Source organism: Oncorhynchus mykiss, chromosome 17, assembly GCF_013265735.2.
Source record: "Oncorhynchus mykiss isolate Arlee chromosome 17, USDA_OmykA_1.1, whole genome shotgun sequence".
Classification (NCBI taxonomy): Eukaryota; Metazoa; Chordata; class Actinopteri; order Salmoniformes; family Salmonidae; genus Oncorhynchus; species Oncorhynchus mykiss.
This window is the reverse complement of record NC_048581.1, coordinates 37,894,431-37,914,970: the sequence shown is the minus strand read 5'-3', so window position 1 is coordinate 37,914,970 and position 20,540 is coordinate 37,894,431. Positions and strand designations below refer to the sequence as shown.

The window sequence follows — 20,540 nt, the reverse complement described above, 5'->3', positions numbered from 1 at the left end:
GTTTTTTCAATGACGGTAGGCCATCATTGTAAATAAGAATTTGTTCATAACTGACTTCCCTCGCTAAATAAGGGTTAAATGAAAATGTAAAAAACACCTGTTGTATCAAATTTTATCGGTCACATGCCCGTGTTTAGCAGATGTTATTGCTGGTGTAGTGAAATGCTTGTGTTTCTAGCTCCAGCAGTGAGGTAATTTCTAAAGCTTGGTCGCAAATGGGTCTTCCAAATGGACAATGACCCCAAGCATACTTCCAAAGTTGCGGCAAAATGGCTTAAGGACAACAAAGTCAAGGTATTGGAATAGCCATCACAAAGCCCTGAACTCAATCCTGTTGAAAATTTGTGGGCAGAACTGAAAAAGCGTGTGTGAGCAAGGAGGCCTACAAACCTGACTCCGTTACACCAGCTATGAAAAATGGGCCAAAATTCACCCAACTTATTGTGGGAAGCTTGTGGAAGGCTAACCAAAATGTTTGACCCATGTTAAACAATTTAACAATTCAAGTTTAACAATTCAAGTTAAACAATTTAAATAAACAATGCTACCAAATACTAATGGAGTGTATGTAAACTTCTGAGCCACTGGGAATGTGATGAAAGAAATAGAAGCTGAAATAAATCATTCTCTCTACTATTATTCTGACATTTCACATTCTTAAAATAAAGTGGTGATCCTAACTGACCTAAGACAGGCAATTTTTACTATGATTACATGTTAGGAATTGTGATAAACTGAGTTTAAATGTATTTGGCCAAGGTATATGTAAACTTCAGACTTCAACTGTTCATATGAGATGAGTAATGCAAAATATGTAAAAAAAATATATATAAAAAAAAAAAATTTGACCAGTGTTCCATTATTAAAGTGGCCAGTGATTTCAAGTCTGTGTATATGGAAGCAGCCTCTAATGTGCTAGTGATGGCTATTTAGCAGTCTGATGGCCTTGAGAGAGAAGCTGTTTTTCAGTCTCTCGGTCCCAGCTTTGATGCTCCTATACTGACCTCGCCTTCTGGATAATAGCGGGGTAAACAGGCAGTGGCTCGGGTCTTTGTTGTCCTTGATGATCTTTCTGGCCTTCCTGTAATATCTAGTGCTGTAGGTGTCCTGGAGGGCAGGTAGTTTGCCCCCGGTGATGCGTTGGGCAGACCGCGCCACCCTCTGGAGAGCTGCAGGTGGTGCAGTTGCCATACCAGGTGGTGATACAGCCCGACAGGATACTTTCAATTGTGCATCTGTAGAAGTTTGTGAGGGTTTTAGGTGACAAGCCAAACTTCTTCAGCCTCCTGATGTTGAACAGGCGCTGTTGCGCCTTTTTCACCACACTGTCTGTGTGGGTGGACCATTTCAGTTTGTCAGTGACGTGTATGCCGAGGAACTTGAAGCTTTTCACCTTCTCCACTTCGGTCCCGTTGATGTGGATAGGGGGGTGCTCCCTCTGCTGTTTCCTGAAGTCCACAATTAGCTTTTTTGTTTTGTTGACATTGAGTGAGAGGTTATTTTCTGGCACCACACACCCAGGGCCCTCACCTCCTTCTTGTAGGCTCTCGTCATTGTTGGTAATCAGGCCTACTACTGTTGTGTCATATGCAAACTTGATGATTGAGTTGGAAGCGTGCGTGGCCACGCAGTCATGGATGAACAGGGAGTACAGGAAGGGGCTGAGCCGCACCCTTGTGGGGCCCCAGTGTTGAGGATCAGCGAAGTGGAGGTGTTGTTTCCTACCTTCACCACCTGGCAGCGGCCCGTCAGGAAGTTAGGTTGTCCGGAAGCAAGACGTCGGTATCTGTGACTTGGCTGGTTTTCCTTTTATAGTTCATGATTGTCTGTAGACCCTGCCACATACGTCTCGTGTCTGAGCCTTTAAATTGCTACTCCACTTTGTCTCTATACTGACGTTTTGCCTGTTTGATTGCATTACGGAGGGAATAACTGCAGTGTTTGTATTCGGCCATATTCCCAGCCACCTTTCTGTGGTTAAATGCGATGGTTCACGCTTAGAATCCTGTGCACGTGGCGAATAAAACTTTAAACTTGACCCTTAGACTGTCTAGCTTACAAAAGAGTCTAATATATCTTCCTACAGTATATTTTAACAGTACATTTATATATTTCCTATTGGGCAAAGACCCCCACCTCCTTCTCTTGCTAATACACTTCCTTGGCTGTAATCCATTCCCGATCTGAATGATACTGTACTTGTCCAAACATGGACTTCTCGTTGAACGGGGTCAAAGTCAACAGTTAGTGTTGTTGATGAAACACGCGGCATCTCTCAGGTACACCTCATGGCAGTCTAATCTCTGAACTGCAGAACAGGGTTAAACCGGATCATCCAACTACCAGCATGCGGCACAAACAACATTCTGTCAGTTTGACAGTGGAACCTCCAGGAGGTCTGACTTTAATAGTTTAAATCAACCCTGTTAAACTCTGAGCAATTGTTTTGGACCCAGTACCGTGAAATATCATTTGAAAGCTACAGCCCTTGTCTTTTTGTAAATCAAACTCAAATCTTTCTGCTCGCAATTATCCGAATTTAGCCCCCCGCTGCCTCCACATAAAGGCCATAAATCCCATATGCAATGTCGCTAAATTCACCAAAAGTGTAAACATTTAGTTTGCATTGAAAGGGTACACCTTGATGGTCATTGTAAAGCAATGCATTTCCTTCTCCAACTTGTATGTATCCTCCACAAGCACCGTTGATCTATCACAGATGTCTACAATAGGAAAAGTACATGGGAAAAGAGGTTTGAAGTTTCCTCACCGGTTTGTCTTTTTTGAGATGATTTGAAAGCCCTGATTGCTTGAGTGATTTTAAGATGTCAGGCTTGAACATCTGAGTAGCCATTATGGCACAATGTCTCACTACCCAAACCAGACACAACTGGTTTCAAGTGGCCAAGAGACGTCATGTGATCTCCTATTGCTATCTCGTGGACGAACTGGGAATCAGACAGAGGATATATTTACATCAATAAATAGGTAGAGACTTCAGCTTTCTCCTCATGTCATTCCTGCAATATGAAAAACGACTTTGCACAAGCCCTGCACTTTTAAAATGGCTGTGTTCCTATGGGAATTTGTGCATGCGTCACCATTAGGTCATATGTGTTTGTAGGACTTTTGAAACCGACATTTACTTTATGAAGGTAGTATACAATATTATGTGTGGTTTAGAAAATGCTGCCAGAAGGCGTCAGAGTTTAACAGGTAATGCATTCAGCCACGTTGACAGTTTAGTGGCTATCTATAAATTCTGTGGGGACAACATGGGCTTCAATGATTAATGGAGCTGTGACATACCATGCGTTACCGGGAGAAGGCAGGTCCACTCGATCAGCAATTCAAATCCGATACTGTTGTGTTTTTAACGTGTCTACGTTTTCACTGTAATCCTTTCTCCATGACATAGACTGTGAAACAGAGATTATGATAATCTGTTGGTCTCAGTAAAATACAGATTTTGATCGACAATAGTCAACGACGATAGATATTTAGTGTACAAATTCAGATATGCCTCTTACTCAAGTTCATATGGTCCAAGCTGCTCTGCAGAATTAAAGTTTTAGAAAAGTTAACATGCCCCCTGCAGGCCTGCACCAAACTTTTACAAAAAGAGTTCAGCTGAGGAATCGGTAGCATAAATCGGTAATGAGTTCACAAACCTTCCGTTTGAGGACTGGGCTAGGGATGTCTTTATTGGGATTGTGCTTGAGGCGTGTGGTGCTTAAGATGTATAGGTGTTATAGCCTGGAGGCCTGCACAGGGAACCCTTGTGTGGGCAGGGTCCTCTGTGGCGCCACCTTCACACAACCCCCTGCCAGCCCTCACCCAGTGTCCTGGCTCACGTGAGAGGAGAGGTAGAGAGAGGATGGTCGCTCAGCCAACCAATGGAATTTCGTTTTTTAACTGTCATCACCCAGTAAATATAGATCAGCAAGAACACAACCGTGGAGTATAGGCTGACATCTCTGATAAGCGCAGATATGAAGTTATCGTCCTCAGTACATGCCTTATTGGAATGCTGCTAGGCCTATCATCCAGGAGCGTCAGATCAGTCAGGAAATGTGCTGCAGCGCTCCTACATTTGCATACCACAGATCAAAGTGAGAAGGGATCAGTGTGTTACACATCATCCCATCATCATCATCACGTCCTTTTTTTCCTCCTCTCATGGGCCCCGCCGCCACCACCATCGCCATCACTCCCTTAATTGCCAAGCAGAAGCCCTGTGGAGTCCAGCTCAAGATTTCACATGTCAAAATAACAGTAATGGGTCATGTGTTTGTAGAGCGAAAGGTAGATGTTGTGGTTGAAGTGTTGTGGAAATTATAACCAAAAGGAAGAGAGACTGTAGATTCTTAAATCAACTACTTTATTTGCAAAAATGGAGCAGTTAACAATCACTCAATGATGCAGAGTTAAGGGCCCAACGAACAGAGTTGGATCTCAGCTTTAATAGAAAAGTACAACCTCTGTCTATGTGGCAGTTAGCAGATGTGTGTGAACAGGGTCAGGGAACATAGTGTGTAAAAGGCGATTAGTTGGTCTGTGCAGATTAAGATGGCACGAGGGCTCAACAGTCTAACTGCATTTGCCACAGCTCACACTATAAATGTACTCCTTTCTGCAAGTTTACACACAGCTGAGTTCCTGCAGATAGTAAAAACACAGGATGTGTCACATGCTGCGATCTTAGCTCTACGTCAAGTCTTATGACTAAGTCGCACAAAGACAAGTTTGTATCAGGTTAGAAAAAAACACTAGGATATAACAAAAGACAATTCTCTAAGTAAAAACAGCATAGCATGTCTAATTTGTTATTTTTTTCCCCCCACAGAAGTAACTAATTCAATCATGCAGTGAGATTAGTCATGTGCTCTGTGTGTACAGACATAGTTGCGCATTTGGCAATTTCGAGATGGAAATCATCTCGCTGACAAGGTGATAAAACGCAGTACGTCTCTCTAATCCATCCCATGAATTGAATGTACTATATAGAGTGACAATGCTCCTATGGTACCTACAAACGTAGAAATAAGAATGTATAGAAAAAGCGTCTCCACTCAAGTCAATGATGGCATATTGGGTGGACTGGCAGCCATATTAAGTGTTTCCATGCCAGGAAGTAAAAGCAGGAAGTGTACCCTTCAACCTGTGCTGTGATTTGTTGAGTCAACTCAGCTGACATTACAAAAAATGCATTCCATTGCTTACGCCACATCAGTTGGCATCATTTGAATGAGCATTCTACATTACCATGGCAATACAGCATCAGTTGATAGAACATTCCAAAATACCATGGAAATTATTGCATCACAATAGGCAGTCATTGCGAGTGTACACATGAGTTTAACAGTCAATTGCCAGAGTTAGAGCTTCCACGCCTGTTCTATTCCTTTGTATTTAGATGCCTACAAATACGTATTTTCAAATCAAATGTTATTAGTCAACAGGTGACAACCTTACAGTGAAATGCTTACTTACGAGCCCCTAACCAACAACTTTGGTGATATGTAAACGGCTACAAGAAATACAGATGAAAACTCTCTAGGTAGGTAGTGTGGTCTACAGTTCATCATGAGATACTCTATCATCTCAGGCGAGCAATAGCTCGAGACTTCCTTAGATATCGTGCCATTAAAATACTTTTGCCATTAAAATACTGCAAATCGGTCTCTCGCGCTAGGGTGTGTTTTGCATTAAAGCTGTGGTAGTGGCACATGTCGGCTGCATCTCAAATGGCATCCTTTTCCATGTACGATGCACTACTTTTGACCAGGGCCCATAGTGCACTACTTTTGACCAGGGCCCATAGTGCACTACTTTTGACCAGGGCCCATAGTGCACTACTTTTGACCACTGCCCTATGCAGGGAATAGGGTGCCGAAGTCCTCAGACATTTGATGTTGAGGTGTAGTTGTGTGAACCTTGAATGGGTAAATGTAACTTTAGGCCTGCTTTTTGTGAATTTTTGACCCCACAGATGACCACACTCGAGTCAGACTGCAACTGCTGGACGGAGACCCCCACTCAGACTACATCAACGCCAACTACATAGACGTAAGTATGGGGCGGCGGAGATGTGAAGGGGAATGGAATTTTTATCTGATTTGCTTTTGAATTTGACTTAATACAAGGTCTCATTTAGCCTTCTGACACCATGTATTAGTAAGGAGATGAGACAGCATTTCACTTCATGACATCTTTACTAAGATAAAATCAAATATTGCATAGAGCATTACGGGTGCTGTAGTACATCACGCTATAAACATTACTATTATGAATGGTCAGTGAAGACTGATTTTACAAGGATGGACTCAAAATATGGCACACCATCGTCACACAAACGGAGATTATATATACAGTAGAAAACATATACGCTTATTACGAGGCAATGTGCCTGTAACATTGACATATCTGCTGCAAACACAGCGTACTGCATCTGAGCATGCATTTGCTCATCTTCGGATGAAAGAATTCTGCATTGACATAACTACCATAACGACAGTGTAGATATGATTGTCTCTATTATGCTGCAGGGAATGCCCTGTACTCCAAGAAGCAGCATCAGGACAAGTCGGCATTATAGCTGTGTGTATAATCATATCATCGAGCCCCATTTCCTCTAATAAAACAATTACTGGGTCGATGTGCCAAGATCCGCTGGTAAAATGTATTGTTATACCCAGCTCTAGGAGCCTCAACTGTGTTGATTTTTTTATTTATCTCATACCGGTTGTAATAGTAATGAATTTGTAGAATTTGTTTCACACACACATTCCCACTCGATATGGTGAAATGGCAATGTCCTATTAAGGATATGGAATGTATATACTGTATTCATTTGAACTAAGCATTCTGTCTCGATGGAACAATATGATAACATTTCCATTTTGGCGGATAGGAAAATGAAGGTTCTCGGATTTGATTTGATCTGATTTGAAAGGACCTTGAGCTGTTACAGTACGCCTGGGGGTTTTCTTTTTTCTCTTCTTTTTCTCACAGGGGTATCATAGACCAAGACATTACATCGCTACACAAGGTAATTAAATTGGATGGGATGGGAGGAGGGGGGGGGGGGGGGGCTGGTAAGACGCAAGACACCTGGAAAAGTATCCCCAGACATGGGGGAGGCAATTACTCAGATGTAAAAAATATATATATAATAATAATACTCTTAAAGCCAATGACAAAAATGTAACACCCCATTCCTTTTGTTCCATAACAAACTGGGGCTTTTCTTTAACTGATCCTGGGCATGGTTGTGATTTGGACAAGTCGCTCTCCTTCTGGGATAAGATAAAGGGTGCGTTCCTCTGCTCAGACATTGCTAACGCCTGGATAGGTATTTTAAGTATCGGGCTAACCACGTTTTAGAAATATATCAGTCAATGACACAGTTGATGACGTGGCACACAACGATTGGTTGATGCATGCAACGTCTGAGCAGGGGAACGCAACCAAATAATGATGAGACAGTGATGTCTGAATATTATTTGGGAAGTATAACTGCACTGGAAGGTCAATGGGGGCTCTGGTCAAAAGTAATATACTACAGTGCCTTGCGAAAGTATTCGGCCCCCTTGAACTTTGCGACCTTTTGCCACATTTCAGGCTTCAAACATAAAGATATAAAACTGTATTTTTTTGTGAAGAATCAACAACAAGTGGGACACAATCATGAAGTGGAAAGACATTTATTGGATATTTCAAACTTTTTTAACAAATCAAAAACTGAAAAATTTGGCGTGCAAAATTATTCAGCCCCCTTAAGTTAATACTTTGTAGCGCCACCTTTTGCTGCGATTACAGCTGTAAGTCGCTTGGGGTATGTCTCTATCAGTTTTGCACATTGAGAGACTGCAATTTTTTTCCATTCCTCCTTGCAAAACAGCTCGAGCTCAGTGAGGTTGGATGGAGAGCATTTGTGAACAGCAGTTTTCAGTTCTTTCCACAGATTCTCGATTGGATTCAGGTCTGGACTTTGACTTGGCCATTCTAACACCTGGATATGTTTATTTTTGAACCATTCCATTGTAGATTTTGCTTTATGTTTTGGATCATTGTCTTGTTGGAAGACAAATCTCCGTCCCAGTCTCAGGTCTTTTGCAGACTCCATCAGGTTTTCTTCCAGAATGGTCCTGTATTTGGCTCCATCCATCTTCCCATCAATTTTAACCATCTTCCCTGTCCCTGCTGAAGAAAAGCAGGCCCAAACCATGATGCTGCCACCACCATGTTTGACAGTGGGGATGGTGTGTTCAGCTGTGTTGCTTTTACGCCAAACATAACGTTTTGCATTGTTGCCAAAAAGTTCAATTTTGGTTTCATCTGACCAGAGCACCTTCTTCCACATGTTTGGTGTGTCTCCCAGGTGGCTTGTGGCAAACTTTAAACAACACTTTTTATGGATATCTTTAAGAAATGGCTTTCTTCTTGCCACTCTTCCATAAAGGCCAGATTTGTGCAATATACGACTGATTGTTGTCCTATGGACAGAGTCTCCCACCTCAGCTGTAGATCTCTGCAGTTCATCCAGAGTGATCATGGGCCTCTTGGCTGCATCTCTGATCAGTCTTCTCCTTGTATGAGCTGAAAGTTTAGAGGGACGACCAGGTCTTGGTAGATTTGGAGTGGTCTGATACTCCTCCCATTTCAATATTATCGCTTGCACAGTGCTCCTTGGGATGTTTAAAGCTTGGGAAATCTTTTTGTATCCAAATCCGGCTTTAAACTTCTTCACAACAGTATCTCGGACCTGCCTGGTGTGTTCCTTGTTCTTCATGATGCTCTCTGCGCTTTTAACGGACCTCTGAGACTATCACAGTGCAGGTGCATTTATACGGAGACTTGATTACACACAGGTGGATTGTATTTATCATCATTAGTCATTTAGGTCAACATTGGATCATTCAGAGATCCTCACTGAACTTCTGGAGAGAGTTTGCTGCACTGAAAGTAAAGGGGCTGAATCATTTTGCACGCCCAATTTTTCAGTTTTTGATTTGTTAAAAAAGTTTGAAATATCCAATAAATGTCGTTCCACTTCATGATTGTGTCCCACTTGTTGTTGATTCTTCACAAAAAAATACAGTTTTATATCTTTATGTTTGAAGCCTGAAATGTGGCAAAAGGTCGCAAAGTTCAAGGGGGCCGAATACTTTCGCAAGGCACTGTATATCGGGGATACAATGTGCCATTTCCGGGGATAGGGTATCATTTTAGAAGAGGCCCGAATGACACAATTTTAACATTTTGCAGGGAAGAACGACTGCCCCCTCTCATTGACGCCACAGAAGTTCAAAGCCGACCACGGTACTGCAGGCATTGTTAGCAAAAAACAGGATCCCCAATTGTGAATGGAAAATGTGCAATCTTTGTGATCAATCTTCGTGTAAAAAAAAATAGTATAATTCAAAGACAATCATGGTACCAGGATTATTTAGTTGCTAATGACATCCTGCAGTACCCCAGTTGGCCTTCAACTTGAGTTACTCAATGAGATGGGGCAACACTGAGCAATCCTGCAATGTCACTTCCTGGAGCAGCTCAAACTGTGTATGTTATGTCACCACGAGTCTCCATCTTTACTGACTTAATTTGGCTTCAATTCGGTGCTTCTTAATCCTGGTCCTATGGACCTAAAGGGGTGCACATTTTTTGTTTTTGCCCTAGCACTTCACACCTGATTCCAATTGTCAACTCATCATATTTGATGATTTGAATCGGGTGTGTAGTGCTAAGGCAAAAACTAAAATGTGCACCCCTTTGGGTCCCCAGGATTAAGAAACACTTGAGTCTTCACATAGGAATGAATGGTACAGAGTGATCGATGACTTTGCCTATTCATATACACAGTCATTGCTCCTATGTGTACTTCCTGGTTCCTGTTATGACATTATCTCTGTCCAATCCTGCATGATCTCATCCTTGCTCTCCTTCTCTCCTTCCAGGCCCCATGCAGGAGACAGTGAGAGATTTCTGGAGGATGATCTGGCAGGAGAATTCCGGCAGTATTGTCATGGTTACCAACCTGGTGGAAGTGGGCAGGGTGAGTTCATCAAAGAGGATTTGAAAGGTGTTAGAGCAAGCGGCTAAGTTCTTATACTGAATGGAATTCTGTGCTGTTTCTTTCCCCGCTGCAAAAGCCAGTTGTTTAATAGATCAGGGTGTGTCAATCATAGTTTGTATTCCCCTTCCCTACACCTCATACCATTAATGTTCACAACAAATATATGCGATAACAAATAGTTAAAACAAATCAACATCAAATATGTGACGACAAAATTGAATTCAATGCCATTAAATCAGGCCTCTTTGTATGTATTATGTGCTATCAACTCCTCTGATTGGTCCTTTAATGTTATGTTTAATAATATTATTTCTGTCCATTTCAGGGACCCCTTTTGGCTCAACAGCACCTCCAGAGGCAAAAGTCCCATATAGCCTCTGTAATAGACTAAGCACTGACCATATATGTTTCTCTGCCCAGGTGAAGTGTGTGAGGTACTGGCCTGACGAGACCGAAGTGTACGGAGATGTCAAGGTGACACTGATCGAGACAGAGCCACTGGCCGAGTATGTCATCCGCACCTTCACAGTACAGAAGGTACACAGACTAAGTCAATAGCCAGGCTTGCTTGTTTAGTTTTCATTCATTCCAATTTGCCGGATTAACATTGTGGTTGACAGCAAGGTGAAGCTATGTTGTCCAACTGGGAAATGAGAGTATAATTGAACACTGGTAATCAGTGAGGATTTGCATTGAAAGAAGAACAATACAGTTGGGATGCAGGATTCCGTATGCGACGCTATTGTTCTGTTGGCTCCCTTTAAAAGGGAAATATCAGAGGAACAGTCACGAAACTAGCAAGCATTGATAGGCTTGAAATGCATCTTTCTGTGGCTCTGTGAAAGCCGCTTAGGCAGACAACACGAGCTAGTAGTCAACTAATTTTGCAATGCTTTAATCCATCTGTTTTGCAAGAAAGCTAAAGTTCCTTTTAACCTGCTCACACTCTTCATTTGAAAGGGAAACGGGACATTGTCATTACAAAACGCCACCATCACACCACAACCTTAATTCCTGTGGCTTAAAAAGCAGTACACTGTGATGGCCGGGAATCACGCTTCAGATGCGTATGCGTTCAAATAGAGCGTATTAAATTGTTTTAATTGCAGAAAATAATGAGTTCTGAAATTATGAAAAGCATTATTAATGATGAGTCCAAGGGGATTATTTTACTGCACCACGCAGATAGATAGATCTTTAGGCCCGCACACACACACTCTCACTTTAATCCATTGAGAAGATGTTAAACCAGAGCCCACTGGTTTGGCAAGCTTAGACACAGTTTACCCCCGCTTTACACTGTTACACTCCAATGCACTATTAAAGGTGGTATGTGTCCATACACTCCAAACAGTGAAGGTATTTTAACTGCGGTATTAAACTGTTATGTGGGTTTTGCTGGCATATCAAAGCTGGCAGGCAGGGATTAAACAGCTCACCAACCCGAATGGCAATTAACCGCTTAGCATTAGCACAGGGAGTGGAGGTGTGAAGCCTGTGATTATTATTACTACTGAAGCCCAGCGCTCTACTGTTCTGTAAATGGCCTTATTCCAGTTTCCGCACATCCACTCCCTTTATGTGCTGCTGCCTTCGCTGATATCCTTATTGGAGTGGGTTTTTAGTATCATGCCACGTGCCTTTAAGAGTGAGAACCAGTTACTTTCTACTCTGCCAAGTTCACGTTGCCATGGTAAACATGAGCTAGGCCCTACCTACCTTCTTTCCCAATCTGTGATTTACTGCATTTTGTGGCTTTGTTGTTTCCCATCTTAGATGTTTACCCCATATTGATTTCGGAATGTAATTTGAACATCGAAGGAAAGGAAATCAATAGGCCTCCAGTTATCAAATCACCTTTTGTTTTGTTCCCCTCAATACTTGCCTGTATGCTCAAGTCGTCATAATGTATTTTCTTAAAAGAAACAAATCGATAGCTACTGTATATTCAGTTGTTGAGCCGGAATGGGAGCCCGTCAGATCTTCAGTTTCCAGGAAGCCCCATATGTCTTCATTTAAGTCTCCATTTTGTTTAATCAGCCCGCAGTTTCCAGGAATTCCAGGAAACTCAGACATTTCTAACTTAGAAACTTGCTGTAGAAAGAGTAGGCCCAAGTTTCCCACTTGGAAAGTGTCAGAATCAATCAATAGGAAGCTCTATGCCAATAACTTATTAACTTCCAACGTGTCATGTATTTGTCTCCATTTAAGCCTCCATTTTGTTTCTTCTCAGAAGGGCCACCACGAGATTCGAGAGATCCGTCAGTTCCACTTCACCAGCTGGCCTGACCACGGGGTACCCTGCTATGCCACCGGCCTCCTGGGCTTCGTCCGCCAGGTCAAGTTCCTCAACCCGCCCGACGCTGGCCCCATTGTGGCCCACTGCAGGTACATACTGTCCACACTGAGGGGGATTGTGGGACATAACACAGGACTACTGGGATGACATATTTGACACTCAGGGCTTTTGTCTATGTATTTATTTATACTTTATTTAATCAGAAATAACAACAGTAGCTAGCTGCAGGTAGCCTAGTGGCTAAGAGCATTGGGCCAGTAACCAAAAGGTCGCTGGTCTGAATCCCTGAGCTGCCTTCGTAAAAAAATGTGTCCTTGAGCAAGGCATTATTACTCTAATTGCTCCTGTAAGTCTCTCTGCATAAGAGCATCTGCTAAATGACAAAAATGTAGCTGGGAGCCTTCACGTACATTTTTAGGTCAAAAAATGAATGAGCGAGAGCGATGGGAGACTAAGGCCTCTCTCTCTTGCTCCTTGTCTCATCTACCCCTCCCCAGCCCACTCAAACACCCACCCCTTGAAACAGAGGCATTGAGCTCAGACAGGTGAAGGGGGAGGCACGGGAGAGTGGAGAAGAGGGGAGGGGACAGAAGGATGGAGTGCGTGAGCGTGCACAATGAGATGTGACAGGGAGAAGCTGCTAAATGGCACAATGCAATTTTACATTTGGCTCGGGTCTCTCAAAACAAAGCAGATGTGACTAAGACATTTTCAGAGTGGATTAGCTCAAGTGCCAAGCGCTGCTCTTTCTGCTCTCATGAAGCATTGGGCGCCTTGCTCCCTGTAATAACCCCGAGGACGAGATGGGGAGAGACGATGGCAAAGTTTATTACCGCCACTTTATCTCCTGCCCCTTATCTTCGCCCACTCGTCGATGACATTAATCGATGACATTAACCTTTATGAACCACCTGTCGCAGGAGAGTGACATCCACTTTATCTGTCTGTCTGTTTTTCGGTCTCTGTCCCTCTGTCTGTTTGTCACTCTTTTCTTCCTAATAGGCATGGCATTTGCATCCCCTTAGCAACCCACGATATTTAACCTCCCTGTACCTCTCATTCAGTACATCGTCGCTTTTCCACAACCCAAACCATGGTCGGTTCATGTTCTCCTAAAAAAGTCAGCCTGGCTTTTGACGTACAACTTCCCGATTGCTCCCCAACCTCAATTCCCCCATTGAGGATTGACAACGAATGTCCCATGGATCTGCCTATAGGTTGTCAGCCATTCCCCCCACTGAACTGAACGATAGATGGAATGAAGGACAACAGGATGAGCTTTGGCCCGCAGAGCGAAGGCCCTACTGACAGACTGCGGAGTAATTTCTCATTTCCTGGGTCACTCCTTGGCCGTTATCCCCCTGCCAGGACCTAGTTGTTCGCTGCGCTCGCCATTAATCACTGGCGGCTGACAGGCAATCTGTCGGGCTGCCGAGCCACTGAGCGGCCCCTGGCTCCTGAGCTCCGGAGCTGGGACCTGTCAAGAAGCTGCCGAGTGAATGATGGCTGAGCAGCCCCCCTCTCCTACCTCTATCTCTCCACCACTATCTCCCTTGCCCCCTCCCTTCCACCCAGCCACTCTGCTGGGTTTATTTCCTTAACACCTAACACCAGGGTCAGGGGGAATAGCTCTAACCCCTACCTGGGGGGTTGGAGTACGCTGTTTGTCAGCGCTGTAAGGCTGTCCTGCCTCCTTTGGATAACCGAGGGAGCTCAGCGCGGTTCAATATAACCCCCGGCCTGTTTATTATAGGGCCGGAGCATGTGTCTTCATGTGTCGCTGCCCTCGCTACTGTACAGAACATACTGGAGAAATGAAATGCGCTCTGTCTCTGTTTCTGTATTCTCTCTCCCTCCCCCTCTCTTTCCAGTGCCGGGGCTGGAAGGACAGGCTGTTTCATAGCTGTGGACATCATGCTGGATATGGCTGAGAACGAGGGAGTGGTGGACATCTTCAACTGCATCCGGGAGCTGCGCTCACAAAGGGTTAACATGGTGCAAACCGAGGTTGGTGAAGCAGCATACTGATTAGCTTGTGTGCGGATAGTGGGTAGAGAAGAGAGCAATATTGTATTATAGCTTGAACATTAGTCATTACAGTGCCATGCAAAAGGAATAAAAGTGCAGTTAGCTAATTAGCTTAGCATTAGCCACCCTTATACCTCGCGTAATCATGCTATTTTGAGGTTAGCATTAGGCATTCCTTATTTGGTTCAATGGTGCTCATAGTGATTACTAGCACTCACACAGCTAGCATTAGCCATAAAATTAGAGAGTGCAACTAGAGTTTTCAGACACAGCAAGTCTGTTTAGCGTAGCATTTGCCATGGCGGAAGGATTGACAAGACTCAGACAGTAGCCTGCTGGCGTTGGCCTTTCCCAGCCGGTCACCAGACTGATCCTATGTCACAGCCCACTGCTCACAGTTGCTCTGCCTGAAATATTCAACAGGGATTTTTTTAAATCAGTCATATGGAGGAAGGGTTTAAAGCATAGAAATACAATCTCTAGCATGGACAAAACCCTTCAAGACCAGATTATATTTCTATGGTCTAAAGCAGTGGTCACAAGTAGTCACCAAGGCATTCCTTGTCGATCACCAAACATTTCGGGGGAAAAAAACTAAAAAGCCTTCCATTACTATTTTATTTTATTTGTTTAACGCTGTTGGTTGTAGGTGCACTTGATTTAGCGACCCTAGTGCCGGGAAGGCAAAGTGTTCCCATTTTGAACCATTTTACTTGTCTGAAGGTAGAACTCCGACTACGTGGCAAGCCCAGAGAGCAAATCAAGTGCACCTATAGGACTACTGCTGGCCAATCAAATAGCTCCGAACACTGTGTCTGCACAGTTTCCTCGAGCCATAGACCACAAAAAGACGCCTCGAACACACAGCAAAGTTGATATTGTGAGATTTCAAAAAGTTCAAAACCATGACTAGAGAGAGACTTAACAAATATAGCAAAGAGCTGCTGTTTTTATGAATAAGTGTTTATGTTTAAGTTATTATTCAGCACGGTTAACACTTTTATAACCCATACGCTGTAAAAGGTGCATTATCCCTAATTCCACTCACTCTACAACCAGCACTGCAGCTGCAATGAATGAGTATAACAAACGGTTCTGATAAGCTAGCGCAGTAATTAGTGCATCGTGTTTTTTTTTTTTATTGAGGAATATTTTACATTCTCTGGTCATAAGAGTAACAACATGAATTGGTGCATGAGGCAGAAGACTGTCAACTTTTCTCAGCTGAGGGAGGGAAAGCGGAAGGATGGTGAGTCGGTTGAGAGGCAGCCTCACTGCTGCTCCCCCCCTCCCTTCAAACTGACCATCAGATGCAGGCCGTCAGTCCAGTAAAAAAAAAAAAGAATTAAATAAATATAATTTCAAATTGGTCTGAGAAGGAAAAACATTGGCAGGGCAATACAAGCATGTATTGGGCCGATAGCCTACTGCACAGACCTCTGCTACTGAACTGTTTTTAACTCGTTAATGTTTGACTCAAAGTGATCTTGACCCAAAAAAGGTTGGTGGCTACTGGTCTAAAAGCCTAGATAAGAAGTGAGTCCTATGGAGGGAGAATGTAAAGCATAGAAATAGAATCTCTAGAACAGGAAAGGAACTCAGACTTTCAGACCAGATTCTACTTCTATTGTCTCTAAGCCTTTGAGACAGAGTGATCTGGGCCTCAGCTGCCAGACATCCAAGCCAGGTTATTAGGGTTAAATTTCCCACTGGATCATGCAGTAAGCGATGGCTTCCACAGAACAGTGGTCTTTACTCAAGTCTAACACTAGCCATTCCAAGATCTTCTCTCTAGTGGAGAGAATGGGGGAAACAACTATTGTGAGATAATGTGTGTGTTTGAGATCAACTACATTGCAGTCGGGCCACGCAGAATCACTGCTCTACAAATCACCTTGCATCCAACTAACTACTCATTATTTGATCAAGATTAGCGATTCTGCGATTCTCATCTTGCTCAAGCTGCTCTCCTCAATCACTCTGACTGCTAGTCCATGGTCAATAGCCATAACGACAAACCGGCTATTGTCAACAGGAATAAGCATCAGTATCCTCCATAACCATGTTTGTACCCACTAGACCGAATACATTGTATATTCTCAGCGACTCCACGACTAGCCATCGTTCATACACACCATCACCACACTTGATATCCCAACTGATCTTCCTCTGGAAGAGTTCCCATGTCGGACTAGCCTAGCTACCTCTGGAGTGTGCTCAGTCATGCATCATCCATCCCAATGTTCCTATTAATATTACATACACGCTGAATAATAGATATCTTTGTCCTGCACACTTTTTTTTTTGCAAATGAGTTTGCAGGTGTGTTTGCTAAGTGTCTTAGGGTTATGACCCTGCGTCCAGTCGGCCACTCGGTTTTGCAGTCCCCCCTAAAATAATAAAACGACAGCAAATTTTTCTTAGGTTAGTCCCAACTCGTACTCGTATGAATACAATGATGAGTAGATAGAATTACAGTATGTCATACACAGTGTTTATATATGCCACTTCAATGGCTAAAAATGGATGCCGGGTGCATTAATGGGTAGAGGGCAATTTGTGTCAGATTAAAGCACTATTCAAAGATAATCCGGCACAAAACAACAAAAAGCAATTCATCTTTTAAAAGGCTTTCTCTGCTCCCGAGTAGCACCAGCTATCAAGGTAATGGATAGCGGAGGTCAACTCTGGATGGATTTAGCCCCGGACAGCTCTCATGGCCGCAATTAACATTCTAAACCCTGAGCCTTCTGCATTGTTGAGTGAAAATATGCATATTTCTATTCACAGGCGAATGGCTGGGATTTTGGAGATGAATTAATATGTCTGGCTACTTGATGAGCACAATGCATCCGCTGTTGAACCGCACACAGCCTCTTGATCTCCTTTTAAGGCTGTAACATGGCTGCCTTTTTTCCTGTGGTTCATTTACTTCTCCACAGGATATTACTTTACATGCTTCAAAATGCAAATTTATGCGAAGCGCTCTTCAGGCTATGAAATCCGTTTCATCAGAGCACGAGAGTACGTGTTGAAAATGCAGGGCTGCCTTCGCAGAACTGTGTTAGATATGACGTATTGACGTTCAATAATGGCTACACATTATGTTTTTGTGTCGCTGTGTACAATCAAAATTCTACAGCTGTGCTCGGTACCTGTATGCACTGCTCTGCTTCTCGACACTTTTCAACAGTACATGTGAATTGAGACTAATGGATTTGAATCGGGTCCAACTACTGGTTGAAGTGCTGTGATAAAGTAGGTGGTTAGTGTTTTGAGGTTGACCTAAAGGGTAGAAGTACATGAACATCTAACTGTATGTCATTACACCTGTTATCTCATCATTTCCTACCCCAGGAGCAGTATGTTTTTGTCCACGACGCCATCCTTGAAGCCTGCCTGTGTGGAAACACAGCCATCCCAGTCTGTGAATTCAGAGCCATATACTACAACATCAGCAGACTGGACCCACAGACCAACTCCAGCCAAATTAAGGATGAATTTCAGGTTAGCACCCTCCACTTCTTAACTCTTAAACTCTCGGTCCGTTTGTCTGTCTACCTGTCTATGTCCCTCTGTCCGTCTGTCCGTCTGTCTGTCTGTTTGTCCGTCCTTCGCTTTTCTTCCTAAGAGGCATTTCATTAGCCTTTTCCAACTAAAAGGAGTTACATTTGCTTTCTCCAAGAACAATACATTTTTTAAATCCAGATATTGACTGATATTGAATTATAGCACAAAAATCCAGGGATTTTTTGTGGGAATTCAAGTATCCCTTTTTTTCTTAGAATGCATATGGGCCTCCCGAGTGGTGTTTCGGTCTAAGGCACTGCACCACAGTGCTAGAGGTGTCACTACAGACCCAGGGTTCGATCACGGGCTGTATCAAAACCGTCCGTGATCGGGAGTCCCATAGGGCGGCGCACAATTGGCCCAGCATCGTCCGGGTTAGGGGAGGATTTGGCCGGGGGGGGGGGCTTTACTTGGCTCATCGTAGCAGGCTGACCTCGGTCGTTTTTTCTCCAACACATTGGTGCGGCTGGCTTCCGGGTTAAGCGGGCGGGTGTTAAGAAGCGCGGTTTAGAGGGTCACGTTTCGGAGGACGCATGACTCGACCTTCGCCTTCCGAGCCCGTTTGGGAGTTGCTGCGAGGAGACAAGATCGAAATTGCCCCAATTTCGATCTATATATATACATTTTCTAATGGTGTCAGGTATTTTATAATATTTTTTTTTAAAGCAAATCATATATGAGTCATTTGCATAAACACACTGGATGTATTTCCATATATGAATACATTAACATCAAGGGGTGGAGCAGGCCTGCATCCACCAAAAACCTGTTCTGTATAGGCCTATCTGCACTCACCTGCACTGTCTAGACTCCTTCATTGATTACTGTTGCTGTCATGTTCAGTTGCATAATTCAACAAGTGTGTCAATAGCAGGATAACCTTGGATTCAAAATCAACACTCTTGGATCTGGATTACACCTTTCTAAACATTATTTATATTGTTTGCAAGATCGGACATAGTATCACTATAATCCGAGTGTTCATCTTTGGAAGTTGCTTTCATTTCAGGGTATCTATTTTGTAAACATTTCAACTGTATTAAATTATTACTTTTGAATTACAAATCAATTGTACACCCATCAAAATAGTTTTCTTTCGTCTCTTTCTTGTGATGTAAGTATCAAGACGATGCGTTTAATCCCAGACTATGCTTTAGCGTTCTTATAGATGCATCAGAAAGACAATGTATTCCATTGTTTGACAGGTCATTACAAACATTTCTGTGGTCGTAGCGTAATGGGGAAAAAACGACAGGCACAAGCAAGAGTATGAAAGAGTTGCAGGAGTAAAATTAAAGCAATCAATCTAGCGATATTTAAGTGACAAGTGGATTTTGCACCCCTCAAACAAAGGAAATACAAACAGACAGATCCTCAGGTGAGCGTTGCTAGCCTATAGGCTTTAGCTAATATGGTCTTGTCTCGCGAACAACTCTGGTTTGATTGTTGATACCCTGTCGTTTACATGAGGAGTTATGACAAAAAAAATGCAGGTGTCGAAGATGAAAATATTCAGCAACTCTTGGTAAGTAAATGGAGGTTTCCTTCCCCAAAAAAATATGTTTGTTAAACCTTATAATAATTGTCAAAATAACATCCTCCCTCTCCAGACTCTGAACATCGTGACTCCCCGGGTCCGGCCTGAAGACTGTAGCGTGGGACTGCTCCCACGGAACCACGACAAGAACCGCAGCATGGATGTCCTGTCTGTGGATCGATGCTTGCCCTTCCTCATCTCCGTGGACGGAGAGTCCAGTAACTACATCAACGCTGCCCTCATGGACGTAAATTAATCTTGCTCTCTCGCCTGCTCTCTCTTCCCTGCTCTCTCTCTCTCGCTGTCTGTCTGTCTCTGTATGTCTCTCTCTCTCTCCTCTCTTGCTTTGATTGAACATGCCTTGTCCCAAATGTGCAAACCCTACCCATCTATAACCAGGCTCAAACAAACGCTCAAAGATTTCAAATACTATTTGAACCCATGCAGGTCTGCACAACACCAATCATGACTGAGGCAAATTGCGTCAGAGGCTGCCAAGTAGCGTAAACCATTGGATTTAGCTTGGCTGATGTAATCCAACCTGGAAAAGACACAGATCAGTTAGTTTGAGATATGCCTCGGTTCTGTTGCGTTATTAATTAGAATAGGGATGTTATGTTTTGTATTTACTGCATTGTTTTTGTGGGAAATGGGGAGGCAGTGACTGGGTACATGCAAATGCAACTCAATTAGATAACAGGTTACAAAAATGAAATGTCAAATGGCAACAGCAATAAAAAAAATAACCAACAACATCATCTGACAACTGATCATCAACCAACACACCATTAAGTGATAGCACTGTGGTAAATGATAAGTAATGGCTGTGAAAGCAGCGTCATACTCTAGGCCCTCGTAAGCAGATCTACCAAACGATACACACGCAGATCCAGATAAGCCACACAGAGCTGATGAGAAAAGAACGGCAGGCAATAACAAGCACAGAGGTGGCGTCAAATAAAGCCAGCAGTGTCTTTCTCAGACCCGGCCTGCTTGTCTGGCAACAGCGTAATGACCTGCAGTGT

General features: G+C 43.2%; 1 protein-coding gene across 13 annotated transcripts in view; it reads left to right on the top strand.

The window, feature by feature from the left end:
• ptprt (protein tyrosine phosphatase receptor type T) overlaps positions 1-20,540 on the top strand; it is a 413,011-nt gene that overhangs the window by 380,159 nt on the left and 12,312 nt on the right. For 8 of the 13 annotated variants that reach the window (XM_036949853.1, XM_021568407.2, XM_021568411.2 and 5 more), the window contains 8 exons: positions 5,984-6,069; positions 7,015-7,051; positions 9,963-10,060; positions 10,502-10,618; positions 12,315-12,469; positions 14,252-14,387; positions 17,766-17,915; positions 19,589-19,762. In XM_036949853.1, the coding sequence (XP_036805748.1) occupies positions 5,984-6,069; positions 7,015-7,051; positions 9,963-10,060; positions 10,502-10,618; positions 12,315-12,469; positions 14,252-14,387; positions 17,766-17,915; positions 19,589-19,762 (953 nt within the window). The remainder of the gene's footprint in view (positions 1-5,983; positions 6,070-7,014; positions 7,052-9,962; positions 10,061-10,501; positions 10,619-12,314; positions 12,470-14,251; positions 14,388-17,765; positions 17,916-19,588; positions 19,763-20,540) is intronic. The other 5 variants (XM_036949850.1, XM_036949851.1, XM_021568415.2 and 2 more) reach the window with 2 other exon arrangements.